The 18,507-nt window shown below is 39.0% G+C and overlaps 1 protein-coding gene across 3 annotated transcripts in view; it reads left to right on the forward strand.

The window, feature by feature from the left end:
• abr (ABR activator of RhoGEF and GTPase) overlaps window positions 1-18,507 on the forward strand; it is a 90,093-nt gene that overhangs the window by 61,341 nt on the left and 10,245 nt on the right. For all 3 annotated transcript variants that reach the window (XM_079449003.1, XM_079449004.1, XM_079449005.1), the window contains exons 14-16: window positions 2,977-3,051; window positions 5,574-5,671; window positions 5,780-5,911. In XM_079449003.1, coding sequence (XP_079305129.1) covers window positions 2,977-3,051; window positions 5,574-5,671; window positions 5,780-5,911 — 305 coding nt within the window. The remainder of the gene's footprint in view (window positions 1-2,976; window positions 3,052-5,573; window positions 5,672-5,779; window positions 5,912-18,507) is intronic.

The raw sequence follows: 18,507 nt of genomic DNA on the forward strand, positions 1-18,507 counted from the left end.
TAGATCCCCTCAGTTGTAACATTTTTTATTTTAAGGTCAGGATTTGTTTTTTGTATTGTGTTTTTGTTGTTTATGTGAATACTTGCCTCTGGTAAATGAATGAAGATGAACTGGACATACATCATCTGATGAAACACAAACACACACAGCCCTCTCAATCTTCTCCTCAGAGCTTTGAGCTGTCAGATGTAAGTTCTAGTTTAAGTTTGCATGAAGACAAAAGTCTGCTGCTCTTATCACCACAGCGAGAGTGTAGATGTGCTCACGGTTCAGGAAGGGTTATTTTCAAGAGATTAAACACATTCTTTTTTCATTATTCAAAGACAATGTTCCAGATGTTTCCCATAATACTCTGTGAGGTGTTTGAGGGGACATGACTACATGATGCTCAGGTTCAAGTCTGTTGACTCCATCCGCACAATGTTTGGACCCTCCACACAAGCCTCTGTGATTGTTTATCCTCTCACGTGTTCTTCTGATGGACCAGCGGATGCTCATAGAGCTTTTCGGCTAAAAGATTGTAGCGAAAGGAGTCCACGACTTTAGGAGTGCCACCCACTGCTAATGATATTGATGCGATAAGTTGATACGTGTGTGTGTGTGTGTGTGTGTGTGTGTGTGTGTGTGAGGTCGGCCGGGGCCACCCTGAAGTGACCGACTGCTCATGTGCAGCAGGTCTTCTCTCAGGAGTCTTTCAGGCCGTAAGACGTTGAATCCTTGCTTTCTCTGGGGCTGAGCATAAACATTGTTTTCATGAATCGTGTTTTTATAACCCACTTCACATGACGTTTAACGCTTTCGGTGTGGACATCCAAACTCCGGGTTTTAGTGAAGGCAGCTGTAGACTTCCTCTCATGTGACGCTGTTTAGATTTGCTTTGACATCTGCTTTCTTTTCAACAGCTCCTTTTACAAAAAATCACTAAAGTCAAGTGGTTGTGACGTCTGATCTTTATGTGGAGCAAGACATTTTTTATTCTGGCTGGTATTTAAACTGATTATATTGATTTTAAACTGGATATGCACATTTATATTCATTTGACCACTTAAAGTTACGGTACCCCACAAAGAAATTCTATATCATTTATTTATTTACTTGTTAATCCAAACTTGTATGACTTTCTTTCTACTGCAGAACACAAAAGAAGATCTTTATGAACTTGCTGAATACGGAAATCACATTTATTTATTTTTTATCATCGACAGTATTTAAAAAAATACTTTCCACACATTATTATTACTTTAAAACAACAGTTTAACATAACAGTTACTGAAAATGAATCGTCCAAAACCTGTGCACATAACATTTGATGTTGTTTGTCTTTTTCTGTCCTCACAAAGTTACAGACGTAGTCACCCATCATCGCTTCATCCCACCTTCCCTTTGCTACAGAAATTTCTAGAATTTTCTGACAGTGACAATAAGAAAAGTAATATATTTTTAATATGTGCAGTGTTTGTTCATTTGCAATATTCCGATATATTGTAATGAATGAAAAAGGCTCAATATTTACTTAAATATACATTAAACAGTGATTCTACATGAAAATAAACATTACCACAATAATTAGCACCTCAGAATTATACAAGAACTACAAAAAGTCTGGCAAAATAACTGTTTGTAAAACTGATATAGACGGCTAGATTTATTATCCACATTCCAAGCTAAATCCTCCATCAACACCAGCACAGAAATGGACCACACAGACAGGACATAAGAATAATGTTCAGACGTAAACACGCATACAATACTCTCGCCAACAGCTCGAGTATTTATCTCCGGCCTGTCTCATGTGCACAGAGAACGAATCGGAGGTGAACCGATACTCAGATGCTCTTCCCTTGATAAACAACAGCAGGTGTTTTCTTTCCCTGAAGGAATTCTCTCATCTCCTCCATACATGAACACACTCACATGCTTCTCAAAGTCACTCTTGGGTGGTCAGTGCCATGTTTCCGTCCTATTTTACTATAAAGTTTGTGTTTAGCAGCATGTGGGTAACCGGAGACTCTCGTGTCTGTCTAGAAAATGTCTAAAAAAATGAAGCGTCAATAAATCAATGATGATGCTTCAAAGGAAAATGATTTACTTTATTTATTTATTTGAAAGAAAAAAGGGGACAATACGTATTGATGAACATTTTCACAAATGTTAATACGTCAGATTATAGCCTTAGGCTAATTTCCATCTGCTTTTCCAAATGATGTCACCATTTATTCACCCTCATGTGATTTTATATTTGTATGATTTATTTTTTTGGCAGAACACAAAAGAAGATATTTTGAAGAATGTTGGTAACCGAACAATGACAGTACCCATTCTCTTCAGACCCAAAACCAATGCAAGTAAATGGCTACCATCGTTGTTTGGTTACCAACATTCTTGTACGGATGCAGCGATACCGGTATCGGCCCCGATACTAAGCTCATGTAAAAATCCACCGATACCTCATGTGACATCAGTGACAGAAATGTGTTGCCAAATTTGCTTTGAAGGTTTGTGACGAGCAAATAAAATTGAAACATTTTTATAAAGTGTTTAAGGAGTTGTTTGTAATTCTAAAGCTATTCTGCTTGTCTCATTAGTCTCTGTATCAACGAGTACCAGAAAAAAATATTGGTCTTTAAAAAATGGTATCGGAGCATCCCTTCTTTAGAATATCTCCTTCTGTTTTATGCTGAAAAGAAAGTCATATAGATTTAAAATGACATGAGGGTGAATAAATAATGACAGAGTTTTCATTTTTGAGTGAATTATATTAAGGATGAATATAGCTACAGTAGTTGGGCACTTTGTAAATTCATTCATCTCTTTTTTCTTTTGCACACCCATTTATTTATATTTATGCATTTGGCAGACATTTTGATTTAATGCAGCTTTAATTGATCTATTCGTGCATTCTCGAGAATCAAACGATGGAACCCTTTGACACTTATACTACATGTTATAATTACATGTATTTCTTTTGTTTTCCAGATGAGGAATCTCCTGGTCTGTACGGTTTCCTGCACGTCATCGTCCACAAAGCCATGGGCTTAAAGGAATCAGCCAGTAAGTCCAACCGTTTTGTATGTTTAACACTCCTCTGAATATACATGGATGGAAGGCTGGATATACACAGCGTGTAAACTCCAAAACAATTTGCCCAGCACACACACCATCAGATCAAACACAAACTACACACACCATTAGATCAAACTACACACGTGCACACACATACCATCAGATCAAACTACACACACACACACACACACACACCATCAGATCAAACTACACACGTACACACACACACACACACACACACACACACACACACACACACACACCATCAGATCAAACTACACACGTGCACACACATACCATCAGATCAAACTACACACGTGCACACACACACACCATCATATCAAACTACACACGTGCACACACACACACATACCATCAGATCAAACACAAACTATGAGCATCTTGTTTTCTAGGATTATCGGTCGTCGTGTGTGTGTGTGTAAACATGTGTTAAGCATACGCGGGTGTTTGTGTGTGTTTATATTTAGATGGACGTCCGGTTGTAAGCGGAAGAGGTTACAAGGCTTATTGATTTCTTCTGTTTATTAAAGGCCTTGATCCTCTTGACAGGAAACACATCCAGATCTTTTGCTTTGGGCTGTGAATGCAAACTGGGTCGGTGACGTTGGCTTCCTGAAGAAAAGAGCTTGAGGGAGAAATACTGACCCAGAATCTCAAACCACAACTTAACTTTTTTCTTAACGCTTCCAGTAAATGGCTTCTCTCTGCCTGATTTGTGTGTTTTTGGCTCAGTTTTATCCATCTATCTAATCAACTCATCTCTTCACATTTCACACAGTTTTCAGTTTAATTTGATTCGGACCACTCTGAGAAATTCAGTTATGCGATTTGTTATCGCAAGACCGTGTAAAATAGCAGAAGACATCACATCCATTTCAAACCCAAAGACTCTCAGCCGTAATATAAATTCATTATTTTAGACGGTAAACATCATCTGATTATAATAATAATAATATATGCACAATATCCAGTAGTTGTACTTCTGGCATCAATGCTGTAAAGAGAAATGAGGGTCACCCAGCTGCCATACGGCTTTTATCACCATCTCATGTCATCTCGTAGCATCGGCCTTTAGCACATTTGTTTCTTACCCATTGTGTGGGTAAACTCTTTGTATACAACAAAAAAACACACTTCAAGATTATTCTATGTACTACTGAGGCCCCCTCGTATTCCTGATTCACGCCGGATATTTATGTTTTTATAAATACATCTGCGGAGCTGAAAAAACGAGCACTTTCCAAACCATTTGACCGTAGCAACACAAATTCATGTATAAACTGAATTCATACACGGTTAAAACTTCTTTGAAAATGAAACAATCAAAAATTAAGACAGCTATTTCGTTTCCACCACGGTTCAAAGGCTTTAATTATGAAATTGTCGTATTGTTAATGTGTGTTTGTCTTGTAACATGACTTGAAGCGTGCGTCTGTGTGCTCATACAGTATCATTATGAACCAGTATAACCTCCCCTCATTCGTTAACATGCATATCACACACCAGACTATCAATTTCCATCGGCCGCCTGACCGACTGCACGCGCATGTAAAACCTTCACCCACGGGACTCACGGCGCGTTTCCTTAAGTCGAGCACTCGCTTGTGACAGCATCACCACACTAAGTGACCATCACCTCATTTCTCACCCTTCTTAAAAATACACCACACATGTTCCTGAGGTCAGAGGTCACAGTGGCTTGTAATCCATCATGCTGTCGGTAGGCCACACCCACTAAGGCGATGTGATAAAATATAGTGTCTATGAGAGAAGTGTGTGTGACGGGAAGCGTAAAGCATAGCCAGATAAATTGAGTCTCTAAACGCTTTGTGTACTGGTGGGCCCAACATGATTCTTTCTTCATGTGTGTGTGTGTGTTCACTGTATTCTGTGATAGTATTGACACGTATGGATGTGTTTGATAATTGATGGTGTTGCTGGAGAGAGAAGGTTTTATGTACACGCATGATGTCGACGCATTGAGCTATTTAGGGAATATTTACAGTTCTTGAATTAGCACTTCTAGGTGTATTGTGGTCATTTCAGTCCTGTGTCTGTTGAATTTTTAACAAAATCAAATCTCAGGAGTGACATCATTTAACATTTTGATAAAAATCTGGCTTATCACATCATAAATACATTTTGAACTTTTACTAAATACTGTACATGTAGAAATATGACTTAACTGATATATGAACTTTGCATCTTTTCTGTTATTTCCACCGGTTTCTCCAGTTTTCATTTTAAATGCAAAAAGAAACAAGATTCGTATGAATCCTGAATACTGAATATAATTAGATATATTGTACAAATAACAATACACATTATACACTATATACTCTAAAGACAAACAAAGTAGACAGAAAACATATAAATATATAAAACTATAGACATTTGCATCTCATTCAGCCACGTGTGTAAATCAGCCAATAAGAGTTTTGCGTTGAAGCGCTCAGTCTTTTCATGATGTCGTTGTGTGTTCTCTGTAGATCTGTACTGTACACTTGAGGTGGATTCTTTTGGGTACTTCGTCAGTAAGGCCAAAACCCGCGTGTTCAGGGACACAACAGAACCACAGTGGAATGAGGTGAGAAGTTTGTTTACTACTCCAACCAATGACCCGAGCACAACATGTGTCATTTGACCAATCACAGCCGTGTATCTGTGATTGATCGATTCGTTTCTCCTCCAATAGGAGTTTGAGATCGAGCTGGAGGGTTCCCAGTGTCTGCGGATCCTGTGTTACGAGAAGTGTTACGACAAAACCAAACTCAACAAGGACGACAACGAAATTGTTGACAAGATCATGGGAAAGGGTCAAGTACAGGTAGGTGCAAAATACCATCACACGCTGTCCCGCCAGGCTGGATTACATTCTAGTAGTTTGCTGTCGTGACTCATGTAATTGTTGTCTGGTATTAGCGTGTGCTGCAGATGTGGGCGGTGGCATATCTTTGACATGGGAAGCTTTACTGCCTGAGAACTCACGGCTCCAATGCACCAATTAAACTTAATAGTGTGTCTGTGTGTGTGTGTTTGATGAGAGCAGAGTGAACAAAAGTGTTGTGTGGTGTTTGGGAGACATTTGGAACAGTGAAAGTCCAAATCAAGGACTTTTTTACTGTAATAAATTCCTTCACTGATCTCGTATTCCAGTGGCGTGGCATGTGACGCTAATAGTGTTAGCGTGACAACGTAGCTTGACGGCCAATGTTAGCAGCTAATTTTGCTCTTCGACTGTCATGATCAGTTTTGTTTTGCTACTGTCTACGATCCAACCTGCTGTCAGATGTTTATTCTTAAATGATTAGATAGATGATTCCTTGCATGCTTTTAAATCTGGGGCAGGGATTTACTGCAGTGAAGGTGAATGAAGAGCAAAAGAGTACATTCTTGTTTTCAGAAAATATGATGTGCATTTCCTTCCTGTAAACACACACACACACAATGCACCACCACGGGCTATTCACACACATTTACGCTTTTTACATCAGTGTTACAGTCTTTGGGGAATGGAGACGCCACTGAGATGTTGTTTTGTACCTCTGAGGATGTAAACAAAATTGCATTTCAAGAAACTCAAAATTGATTTGGAAATGATCAGAATGCGAGAGATCCAAAGAGAAATTGAAGAAATTTGACTTGATACACCGTGTGAAAGTGTGGTTGTTCTAGGAAAAAGCACATCTGCTGAACACTCCCTCGTAATTGAAACCAAGTCAAGTGGCGCGTCAAAGTGAGAGTACTGTTGGTACAGTAGGTCTGTTTCACAGAAAACTCTTTAGTGTGTGTGACCTCTGGCCCTCTTCAACGCTCTCTTGTGGCGTGACAGATATTTTAAAGAGATATTCGGTTGCTTGGCCTTCTAGTTAATACCTTCCTTCCTGCACAGGAAGGCTTCTGATACTGAAGTCAGTCTTTTCCTGCCTGTGAGGGGCTCTGTTCGTGTTTCTGCATCTTGAAATAAAGGAGGCGTGTCATTTGGTGCTAAGAGCGGAGCTTGTGCTGGGACGGATTTACACTTGGCCAACAAACCTTTAGGCTGTTTATATAAATTACAGAATTTCAAATATAGGGAGATGTGTGCTATTACTTTTTTAATTGTTTTACTTTTCTATTAAGTGTTCTCTTCTTGAGTGCCGGCAGATAGCAAACAAGCTCATCCAGAGACCAGAATAACATAGGCCCGCTAGCAGCCTTTATAACACATTTGCATCTGCACAGCAACACCTTAGCAACCACCCAAAACCCCCTAGCATCGGAATAGTAACCACCTAAAACATGTTATAATCTTACCCTTAGAAACGCCCAAACATACTAGCAACACCATAGCAACCACTCAAAACATGCTGTAATCTGCATAGCAACACTATAGAGACCACCCAAAACACTTTAGCAATCTGCATAGAAACACTTAACGCATGCACCCAAAACACCCTCGCATCAAGTCAGGTTTATTTCTGTTGAATTTTCATAATTTAGTATTTTTGCAAAACCCATGGCAACACCTTAGCAACCACTCGTGTAATGCCTCAGATATCAATCAGAACACTTGTAAGTAACATCTGTAGCACTTTGAGTTCATGTGTCTGTCACACGTCCTGTATATATTTTTCAGTCATTGACTGATGTACGTCTCTTGTGAAAGCAATGATGCTGATGTGCAGTATGATCATTTGTAGGTACACAGCTGTGTTGGGACATATGACTGATTCAGAGACAATGAGACACTTCATCAGGTTTAAAGTCATACTGCAACTGTCCACTGTATGTGCAACGACCTTTATTCTTCTAAACTAATGAAGGTCTTTCATTCAGGTTATGTAATGTTGTCAACGTTTCAGAATGCAGTGGCAGGTCTGATCTTCTCTTTGAATCTTGCCCTCTGTGCCTCTGTTTTCTTAACCGCGCTGCTCGAGGTGGACGGAGCCTAAATGTTTCCCTTCCCTCCCTGGAGAGATCCTGATTCATTGAACAACTTTCTGGCTCCTACATCTTAAAATCCTTAAATGGTCACATTGTAGCAGCTCCCTGTTGCTTTTAATATACCCTGTTACTGAAGTCATGTTTTACAGAGAGACGGGAAAGCTTATTTATCTCTTCACCTCCACAAATAAAACAAATGAGGGTCGGTAACAAAGATGAAATAAGTTCATTTGTTTTGGTTTTGCAGATTGACTCTAGTATGATCCATTTATTTCACCCGTGGCTGGTAATTGCAGCATATCTTGAAGTCTTGAGACCACTGGGAGACGACCTTTGACCCCAGTGTGTTTCGTCAGCAATTATTCACTAAAGAGTCTTCAAGTGCTCTTGCATTTGTACGGGTCTGAAGAGAGAGAAGCTACTTATGGAAAACCAGTCAATAGCGTTTAACTACAAACACACACGTAACATGTCAAGTTAGACTTTGAGGAGGTTGATTGTAAAGTTCATGTGATGTTCCCCATTTGTGTTTACTTCCCATACACGTGTTCATTCGCTGTTTCTTCTGTCACCAAATGTAAAGGTGTTTTACGTCACACTTTATCGGATGTTTTATTCACATTCAGCATTGTGTCTAAACAGTCAGCAGTAAAGCTACTTGTCAAACTAGATATTTTTACGCTATTCAATAGTGTACTACTTAAATAAATATAAGATTAATTTATAACTTAATTTATATTTAGAGCTACAATGTCATACAGCTGTGGAAAAAAATAAGAGACCATTTAAAAACTATTTTATAGGTGTGTGTTCAGCTAAATGATCATGTTTGTTTCATTCTTTGAACTACTACCAACCTTTCTTCTAAATTTCATTAAGAAATGATCTATTTGCATAAAGATATAAACTGGAGAATAACAGAAAAGCAGTACAATATTTCTACATGTGTTTAGGAAAGGTTCAAAAATATTGTGACAACCTGGATTTAGAAATGGTGATCAAATTAAAATGGGATTTGTCCGCGGCTGTAAATACTGCACGGTACGTTTATTGAATATGGATGAATGTTTTGATTAGTTGTTGCTTCTAAATTTATATTGCAAATATAATTCCTTATTTTTCTTACAAAAACAGACGTTTCCTATATTCGAAGCACTTCATAGATTTCACGTTGAGTTAATTTTATGTTGTACGATTTAACATCTTTAATTGTTCTCTCTTTAAATCAGATGGAATTTGTGCTTCATAAAGGATACTTGATTATTATAAAGCACTGAAAGGACTTCATTCAAAACTTATGGAGGTCTAGTTTAGTTAAGGAACATTTGAGTGTTTTTATTTCTCTCTCTATAGCTGTCATCTCATGGTCTTCTCATGTCTGCTGAGATCTTGTGTTTTGTAGTTATAATCATCTCTGAGGTCAATGTATACTGTTAAAAGAAGTTACGCTGAAATGGGCTATAGGGTTGAAAGTAACAGCATTTCTTACTTTGGATCAAATGTTGGTTTGCAGTTGTTAATTTAGAAACTTTGATTTTTGATTGTTTTTGTGTGCAAATCTGATGATGTAAACACTCTTGACAGTCATTAATCATCGGCGCTCTGACTGTCATGTAGTTTTGTACTGTCATAATACCTCTTTTTTTTACCTTCTCTGAAACGTCTCACAATCCCGCAGGGGTTCAGAATCACTCAGCCCAGACAGATGGGTGTTTTATAGGACCTCCACATACACACACTTGCTCGCTGCAGGGTGTGAACAATAACAAATTGGCAGGACAGATTTGTTGCATATAAATGACATCAATTAGCCAAACCCAGCTGATGCTAGCAGTGGCGGTCTGTGTTTACACCAGAAGGAGAGAAAAGATAACACACAAAAATAGGGCTGTTAACGTTTTTTAAGTATGTGAAAAAAAAATCAGATTAGCGCGTTAAAATATTTAGCGCAATTAATTTAGCCTCCGTTTATTTTGTCATCCTTTGTCTAGCGTTACATTATATAATCACGCTCTTATTCATGTAACTTAAGCGAGATTTGAAACAGTGGCTTTGATGTTCAGTATGGATGGATGGATAGCTTCTAGCAGTGGGACGCGACAGCGGTCCTGTCTGGTGTGTCACATTAAAGATCTAAAAATTCGTATTTCTATCGGTATTTTCATTTCATACTATTTGTATGAGATATTAAGTAGTTATTTAGTAACTATGTGTGGTGTTTATCAAATATTATAGAAGGTTTTTACTCATTAGTTTTTTTATTTATTTAATATTTGTTTCATGATATTCGTTTTATGATTTTGTATTTTATTTCATTTTTGTTAAATTTCTAAGAAAGTTTATTTCTTAGGAAACTGATCAGATTTGGTTTTTATTGATTGTTTTATTCCCTTAGCGGTTCTCTCTCTCTCTCTTTATCTTTGTGTCTTCATCTCTCTTCCAACTGAAGTATTAATGCTTGCTTAAAGCGCTAAAGGCACAAAGATTAAAGGGATTCGTGGAGTAACGGAAGAGAAAAACATGGAGTTTTCTTGCTGTTATATTCCACATCACTAGTGTAAATCAACACTTACGAAAACAACCTGGATCCCTAAAACACCAGCCGCTTTAACTTATAAGCATTTAAAGAGACACACACCAATACGGGTTGCTGTGTGTTGACTAGGCAAAAAAGGTGTTGTTTACACAGCCATTGAGTGTTTTTAAGCAAAATATGTTACAGACATTTCATAAAGACCCTAATAAACCAAGCCAACTTGTGTAAAGTGTTCATCCGATGAGCCCTTTATGAAAAATCTGCATATTCACATTTTCCAAGTTTGCAGTGAACACAGCAACCCTGCCGTTCAAAACATGTCATGCGATTCATTTAACATCCACATTGTCACATATTATAATCGATTTTCAACAGGCTCTCAGTGAATCATTACATCCTTACTAACATCAAACCTGCTCTCTCTGGACTGTTTCTGCTGGCTCATTGTTAATCTTTGTAAATGGAGTAGTTGCATGTGTCTGGGTACCAGCCCCTCGTTCTATAAGTGAAGATTACGCTACACTGTTTTTACGGAGGTGGAGTTCTCCACTTTCTTCCTTTTCATATTCTTATGTTTTCAATTATATTTTCCAGACATTCAATATCTCAACCTTAAATCCCAACCTATTCTCAAGACTTTTTTTTAAATCATATATTTCAACCTGAAAAAGTTTTTTGATCATTTTTAAAGGTAAGCAAAATATAACTAGATTTAAGTCGGTTCAATATCATTTCAGTTCAAATGACTTAGCTTAAAATGTAAAGGCAGCTCTTATCTTACGTTTTAAGTAGAATTTGAACATTTCACTACTTTTGAGGAGCTTTCGTTTAATCTAAGGTTCACCTTTAGTTTTAAATGCGTACAGTAACATTTGATATATTGCACAGTCATTTTAGTTTACTTCAAATAAAACTTTGAAAACGTTTCTGTTCATTGAAATCAAATAAATAATTGACCTCAAAACGATTGGACTAAAGGAAAATTGAAATGTTGCCTCAAAATGTGACTGTAATAAGTGTAAAACACTTAAATTATAATAAACAAAAATGTTAAGCTAAAATAAAAAGAAAGAATACTAAAATGATACCAAAATTGCTTAAACTAAAATTGTAATAAAATAGATACATTCATAGATAAATCTTAAAATTGATTAACTTTTTGTTATCATATGCAGGTATGTCCATATGCTATAGGTGTGGTTTATAATGTCTTGAAGTAACTATAGATGTGTTACTGATCAGAGAAAGCGAGTGAGATTGTTAAGTCTTTTTCTTTTGGCACACTTGTCTTTACTCGTGGAGATGGGTGATGCCTCCGGGCTTCCATCTCTATTCGCCAGACAGCTAATCAGATTTCCCGTATTAATAGTGCCAGATTTTTCCTCTCAATGCAATCCATCTTTTCTTCTTTTAGGAACATTTTGTCTCCTGCTTTTCCCACTGTTTTGCTTTCAGATGTTTTATTTCCCTCTTGTTGTTCCTGTATTTCTTCAATACTTTCTGCTCTGGCGCTCTGAGCATTTCCTTTTCTTCTCTTCTAATTTCCTGCCTGTCCAACTCCTATCGTAGTTTCCCTGCGTCCAGCCTGATCTTTGTATTGAGCGAAAGACAAACCTTCACAGATGAGATGCGTGTTGCAGGTCTGCAACTGTATAGTAATTCAACAATTTTAAATCTTATTTGTAAGTCCGTTATATTTACCCAAAATATATTTAATAACTTTCATTATTTAATCACCCATGTGCTATTACAAACCTGTAGGACTTTCTTTCTTTTGCAGAACTCAATAAAAGATATTTGGATGAATGTCGATAACCAAACAAGATTGACCCCTATTAACATTTCTCAAAATGTCTTCTTTTGTGTATACAGGTTTTGAATGAAATGAGGGTAAAAGCATCTGTTAAATGACTTCCTTAAATCCCCTCTCTAAAACTTTAAAACCTCTGTGCCTTTGGTTATGGCTTATGTACAGTGGTGGTCGTCCAGATGTGGCCGGTGCTTCCCGCTGCATTGGGAACCATCAAAACATCGGATCAAACTACTGCTGACTCTGCATCAAACATGGACGCCGGAGTCGCCGTGTGATTTTGGATGTTTTTATGACACATAAACGTTTCATACTGCATAGATACAGTTAGAAAATGTCATCTGTGTGATTCTCGACTGATGTCGACAGATTTCAGTACACAGGTGTGTCAGCTTGATGATGTTGAATGGTCGTTGAGAGTCAGCGTTTCTGTGCATTCTGTGACTTTTTCTGATTCAAGCAGTTGCTAATGCTTATTAAAGCTTGGATACACGGAATGGTTCAGGTTTAACTGGGTGTTAAGCACCTCTTATCTTCAGCTCCAGCCCTGGAAGACGAGGATGAACTGTTTAGCCGAAAGGTTATTGCTTTAAATCACTGACGCAACACACATAAGATATTGACGGTAGGAGGATGCCTTCTACATTGAATGCAGTCATACATTTTGTATGAATCCGTTTTTAAAGCTCAACTCCATCGGAAATCAGATTGACTGATGTGTTAAAGCAACATCTTACCTCATCTTTCATTTTCTATTTATTTCTCCAGATTCACTTACACAGACTGAGGAGTGTCTTAAAGGGATAGCTCACCCGAAAAGGTTTACTCACCACCTTGTCATTTCAAACCTGTATGACTTTCTTGCGCAGAACACACAAGAAGATATTTTGAAGAATGTTGTTAACTGGCACCCATTCGCTTGCATTGGTTTTGTGTTTATACATAAGAAGAGAAAGGGTGCCGGCGCTGATTGTTTTCTGTAGAAGATATTAAGTCTTACAGGTTTGATAAATACAGACTTTTCATTGAACTGTCACTTTAACTCTGTTCTGTTACTGTACGTTCTGTGATATGATGTCAGCTCATGCGTTTGATACGGATAAAGTCTCTTTTGCTCAGAGATAAAGACTCTTTCAGCCCAAGTATCACCGTTACATGACATTTGACGTCACGTCATTGAGATTTCCAGAGCTTGTTTTCAGTAGAGGCGTCTCGTGAGTAACGCACACTATCGTGGGAAATTAAAGTATGAACGTTGGTTAGAGGTCATCTCTCACATGTCCGGCCTCTTTACTTTCATGAGTAGTTCTTCACTGAAATGCATAAAGTAAATTGACATTTTGTTTTGTTACCGTGTTCGCTAGGTTCTAGTTACTCATCAAGATCTGTGTTTATGAGCATTTATCATGTTAGCTTAATTTGTATGAATTTATTTTACCTTTTGTTTTTACTCAAACAAGTATACTTATTACATGCAGTAGATGGCATGATTAATTATTACACCAAAAACGCACTAGTCCGTTGGTTAAGTACACGGTTTGCATGATAAAATATTACTTTAAATGTGAACTTATGACTTTCTTTGGGAAAAAATGTAGAATCGTTAAAGTTTTGTTAGTGAGCAAGTTCATAAAAAGTCAGTGTTGAAATATTTTTCTATGTCTTAACATCATAATTTATCATTTGAGCTGTTGGGTATCAACTGGCGAGAAATGTCAGTTTGACGTCATTTGAAAAGTATGTGAACTAATCTGCAGTTTTAAGTTTCAAACAGAGGTGGCGATAGAGAGGCAAACATGTAAAATAGCTTTTTTCAAATCTTTATGAAGAATTAAAATCTGTAGTTGAATGATCACAACTATCTTGTTGGAAGTTAAAAAGCAAACGCCTGATTGCAAGCGCTGAACTTTAACCTTCTACTCATCCTCTTACACACTGCGTGTGTGTGCGCGATTAATTGAGTTGGTAGGTCGAGTGTCCACAGGGATGATTCTTATCTTGTGCCCTTTGACCTTTTATGTCAACAACACAACTCTATCAGCAAGGCATAACAGGAATCCACTTAATGCTTCTAGATTGTGTGTGTTAAGACACGTGGTGGTGTGGTGTTTCATTTTTGCACACAAACACAACAATCCAATTGGGTCAAGACCCAAATAAACACCAGAGTCCGCAGTCATTTTGTGGCACCTTCAAAGTCTCAGCCCTGCGTCTACTTCACAAAATGGAATCAATGCAGATTATTATCCCACCAGGTGTAGGAGAAATGACATGATAATGTCGTAGATATCATTGAAATGTGTCTGAACGCTTTGTTTTATAGGTCCTGACCATATGATGTCACTTTTTGCCGTATTCCTGTCGTACATTTAATGCAAAGGGTGTTACGCCTTAATCTTGGGTCACGGGTACGAACGGGTGTCTCAACCAATCGATGATCTTTTCTGACCCGCTGGACAGTCTTGAGCTTTCAGATCTGTCCTGCATTCAGACTGCATGAGCTCATTGTTTTGACGTTTTGTCATCGCTGTGGAACTCGCAGACATGTTATCAGACTTGTAGTAGATTTGTTGGAATGCTGATATGCTCGGCTTGAAATTGAAGATGAACCTTAATCACGTTTTTATCAGCGAGCACCAATAATGAATGTAACTTATGACTTTAAAAGCCAAGTTTTCATTTTCTGTGTTTCACTGCAACACTGCTTTTGTTTTTTAAAGCATAACTGGTGTCAGGTGGGAAGTAGTCACACGCACGCACACTCTTTCACCCTTTGAACTTCCTGATTCCAGTCGTTCAAAGATTAGAGTCATTTCCGATCCTGTGCCCCTATTTCCTGGTCAGAGTTTTCCAGGGCGTGACCTCCGGGGTCATGACGTGACCTCTAAGCAGGGGTTATTAGTTCTGCCAAAAAACGACTTGGGAACATTTTTGTAGGTGTATATGTGTGTGATCTGACACTCCTGAATGAGCAGAAAGGCAGAAAGCGTTTACGTAACATCGAGTTAAACTACCACACATATAGACGCTTTGTGTCACCCTCCACACCCACACAGGTTAGACACAGCAGCTTTGGACACAGCAGTTTATCTCTGATAGCGCATCTGTCAGCATCCACTGAAATCCCTATCCACAGCTTCATACAGTAACCTCCTCTGCAGTCTCCTACAGCATCACATGTCTGGTATTCCTGAGAAAAGTCTGGGCACAGGGGGCACATCTCATAAAGTCCTTGTAAATCTCTCTGGTGAGATTAGAGAGATGATGCAGTGTTTCTACTACACATCTCCCATCAGACAGCACTGTTTTTGCTGCTTGTTTCTTTGAGTTATGGAGACAAAGGAGAGTAGGAGTGGAATCACAGAAGTAGAAGATGTTTGGGATACATGATGTGGGCCCAGCGCAACTATACACATTTATTATAGTGTTATACCTACTAAATGAGGATGATAGACCGCTGGGCCATCTGCGAGATCTTGTAGCTGCAAGGCTTAGGAGCTGTGTCCACCACGGCGTTTCTGCTGGTGTACGGCGTGTTTTCAAGGGAACACCACATTTATTGAACGTTGGCGCTCAGCGCGTAAAAGCGCCTCTGTGGACCTGCAGCCTTAGTGTATTTCTCAATGAAACCCGTTTGAGAAAAATATGTTGTTTAAATGCAATGTCGGTTGCAGCGATAGTTCAGCAAAAAAAATGTATTTAATCATTTATTCACTTTAAGCATTATGTTTTTATTATCTTACAATATGTTATTTCTATCTACATACACCGCGGGTCCCCCTGCATGGAATCCGCCATGTTGTTTCTACAGGAGCCCCAAATGGACAAACTGCTCTACAGAGTGCATGTTGCAAAAACGTTATCTCCTTCAGCAAAGAAACGAAAATCCGGCGACCATATAAGTCCTGTGTCAGCCACCGTAGTGCTTCAAAAAAGAGGGGTGGAGTTAGCCATTGATTGCAATTCACAACCTTACAACTAGATGCTGCTAAATTTAAGACACTGGACCTTTAATGAAACCACAGCAAAGGCGTTCATAAATGAGTTTTGAAAACTCTTTACCCGCCTCACCCTTCCACCAGTAGCCGTGAGTGAAATCATTAGTGTTAGTATGAGAGAGCCAGATATAACCATGTTACATGTGCGGCGTGTGCCTGAGGATGCTGCTATAATGATGTTAGCGCCGCCTGTGCGGCTCCGTGGAAAAGCTCATTATGTGAATGTATGGCTTGTGTTTTCAGCTTTGATATCGATTGTGTTTAGATGAGCTTTTCAGAGCCTAATGACTGTGTTTGCACACTGATCACAGATCATTCTCTGTCTGTCTTACAAACACTAGTGTGCTGCCTTATGCAGTTACAAACTGATGCCGCCTTTTAAGATGCCTTGTTTTAGCGGTTTAAAAAGGCAGCCTCAGAAAGAAAACAACATTTTATGAATATAGATATAGAGAACATACTTCGATTTTAGTATGTTTCGGTAAAATAGTGAATTGAGACCGATTGTTTCACATTTACATTTATGCTTTTGCAGTCCAAAGTGACTTTTTACATTCTCTGGGATCGAACCCATGACCTAAGCGTTGCTCTACCAGTTGTGTTTTTGTGCTTTTCTGTCACAGTGGAAGTGTAGAAGTCCATTTTTAGACGTCTGTCTCTGCTGATGACAAGATGTTCAAAAGATAAAAATGAAGCATACTACTTTTGACAGAACGCTGGTTTAGAAGGAAGTGTGAAGTGTAGGTCGCACGCAAGGTTGTGCAACAGTGGTTTTATTTCTCTCACTGGCAGACAGATCGTTCCTCAGCGTGTTCTTAAAACTGAATGATGAACTTGTGAATGTTCTCACAGCATCTGTCTGGAAGTAGGTCACGGCACACACACAGCGTCCACTCGCACATCCGTTGACAGGCAGGTTCAGAATCAGCATCGGGGTGTTGAGTGGTCCGTAGACCGGTGGCTGACAGATCAGAGGTCAAACTGGTTGACCCGAGTTCAGTGGTTGAGGATCACGTTCAGATGGATGAGTTGGTGTCTGATGTAGGCGCGAGGGTTATTGGATTTTCTGTGAGTGACTGAGAGACATTTCTCTTTACATTACAGCAGTCATATGAAATGGTGAGACGCTCCGACCGGGGGACAGTCAGTAGGTTTGGATGCTATGTGGGGGTTTGTTGGGTCACTGGAGTGTCATCAAAGTGGTTTATGTTGACAAATTGGCCAGGAAGATTTTCCCTAGTCTGCTTGTCATAAAAATAACGGTGGATTCCAAAATATGCATCATTTTCCTAATGCAAAATATACTAATGCAAAAAGTGACCCAGTTTTAGTAATATTCACACAGAATCCCTTAGTGAAGAACTTTGAAGTCCTTTATCACTGACACTAGAGAATGTAACTGGGGCATTATTCATGTGTTGGGCATGTGAGCCGTGTGTTCTGTATTTTGCGTGGTGATTTAGGTTAATTGTGGAAACTGTAATCCGCTACGTGTATTGCGGCTTATCACGTGGTGCTTGCATCAGAGGAGCTGTTATTAAATTTAACAGATAATTATTGATTCAGATAAAACGCTTAGGATGCTGCTAACCCAGCATTGTCTAGGAATGTGTTTCATGGAGCACTAATACTTTCTGTGCCCCTCCGGTGCTACACAGAGAGAGAGAGAGACACAGAGAGAGAGAGCGAGAGAGACACCGAGAGAGAGAGAGAGAGAGAGAGACAGAGAGCGAGAGAGAGAAAGAGAGAGAGACGGAGACAGAGAGAGAGCGAGAGAGACACAGAGAGAGAGAGCGAGAGAGACACCGAGAGAGAGAGAGAGAGACACCGAGAGAGAGCGAGAGAGAGAGAGAAAGAGAGAGAGACGGAGACAGAGAGAGAGAGACACAGAGAGAGAGAGCGAGAGAGACACCGAGAGAGAGAGAGAGAGAGAGAGAGAGAGAGACAGAGAGCGAGAGAGAGAAAGAGACGGAGACAGAGAGAGAGAGACACAGAGAGAGAGAGAGAGACAGAGAGCGAGAAAGAGAGAGAGACGGAGACAGAGAGACAGAGAGAGAGACACGGAGACAGAGAGAGAGAGAGAGAGACACGGAGACAGAGAGAGAGAGAGAGAAAGAGAGAGAGAGAAAGAGAGAGAGAGAGAGAGAGAGAGA

This window comes from Barbatula barbatula, assembly GCF_947034865.1.
Source record: "Barbatula barbatula genome assembly, chromosome: 2".
In the NCBI taxonomy this organism is placed as follows: Eukaryota; Metazoa; Chordata; class Actinopteri; order Cypriniformes; family Nemacheilidae; genus Barbatula; species Barbatula barbatula.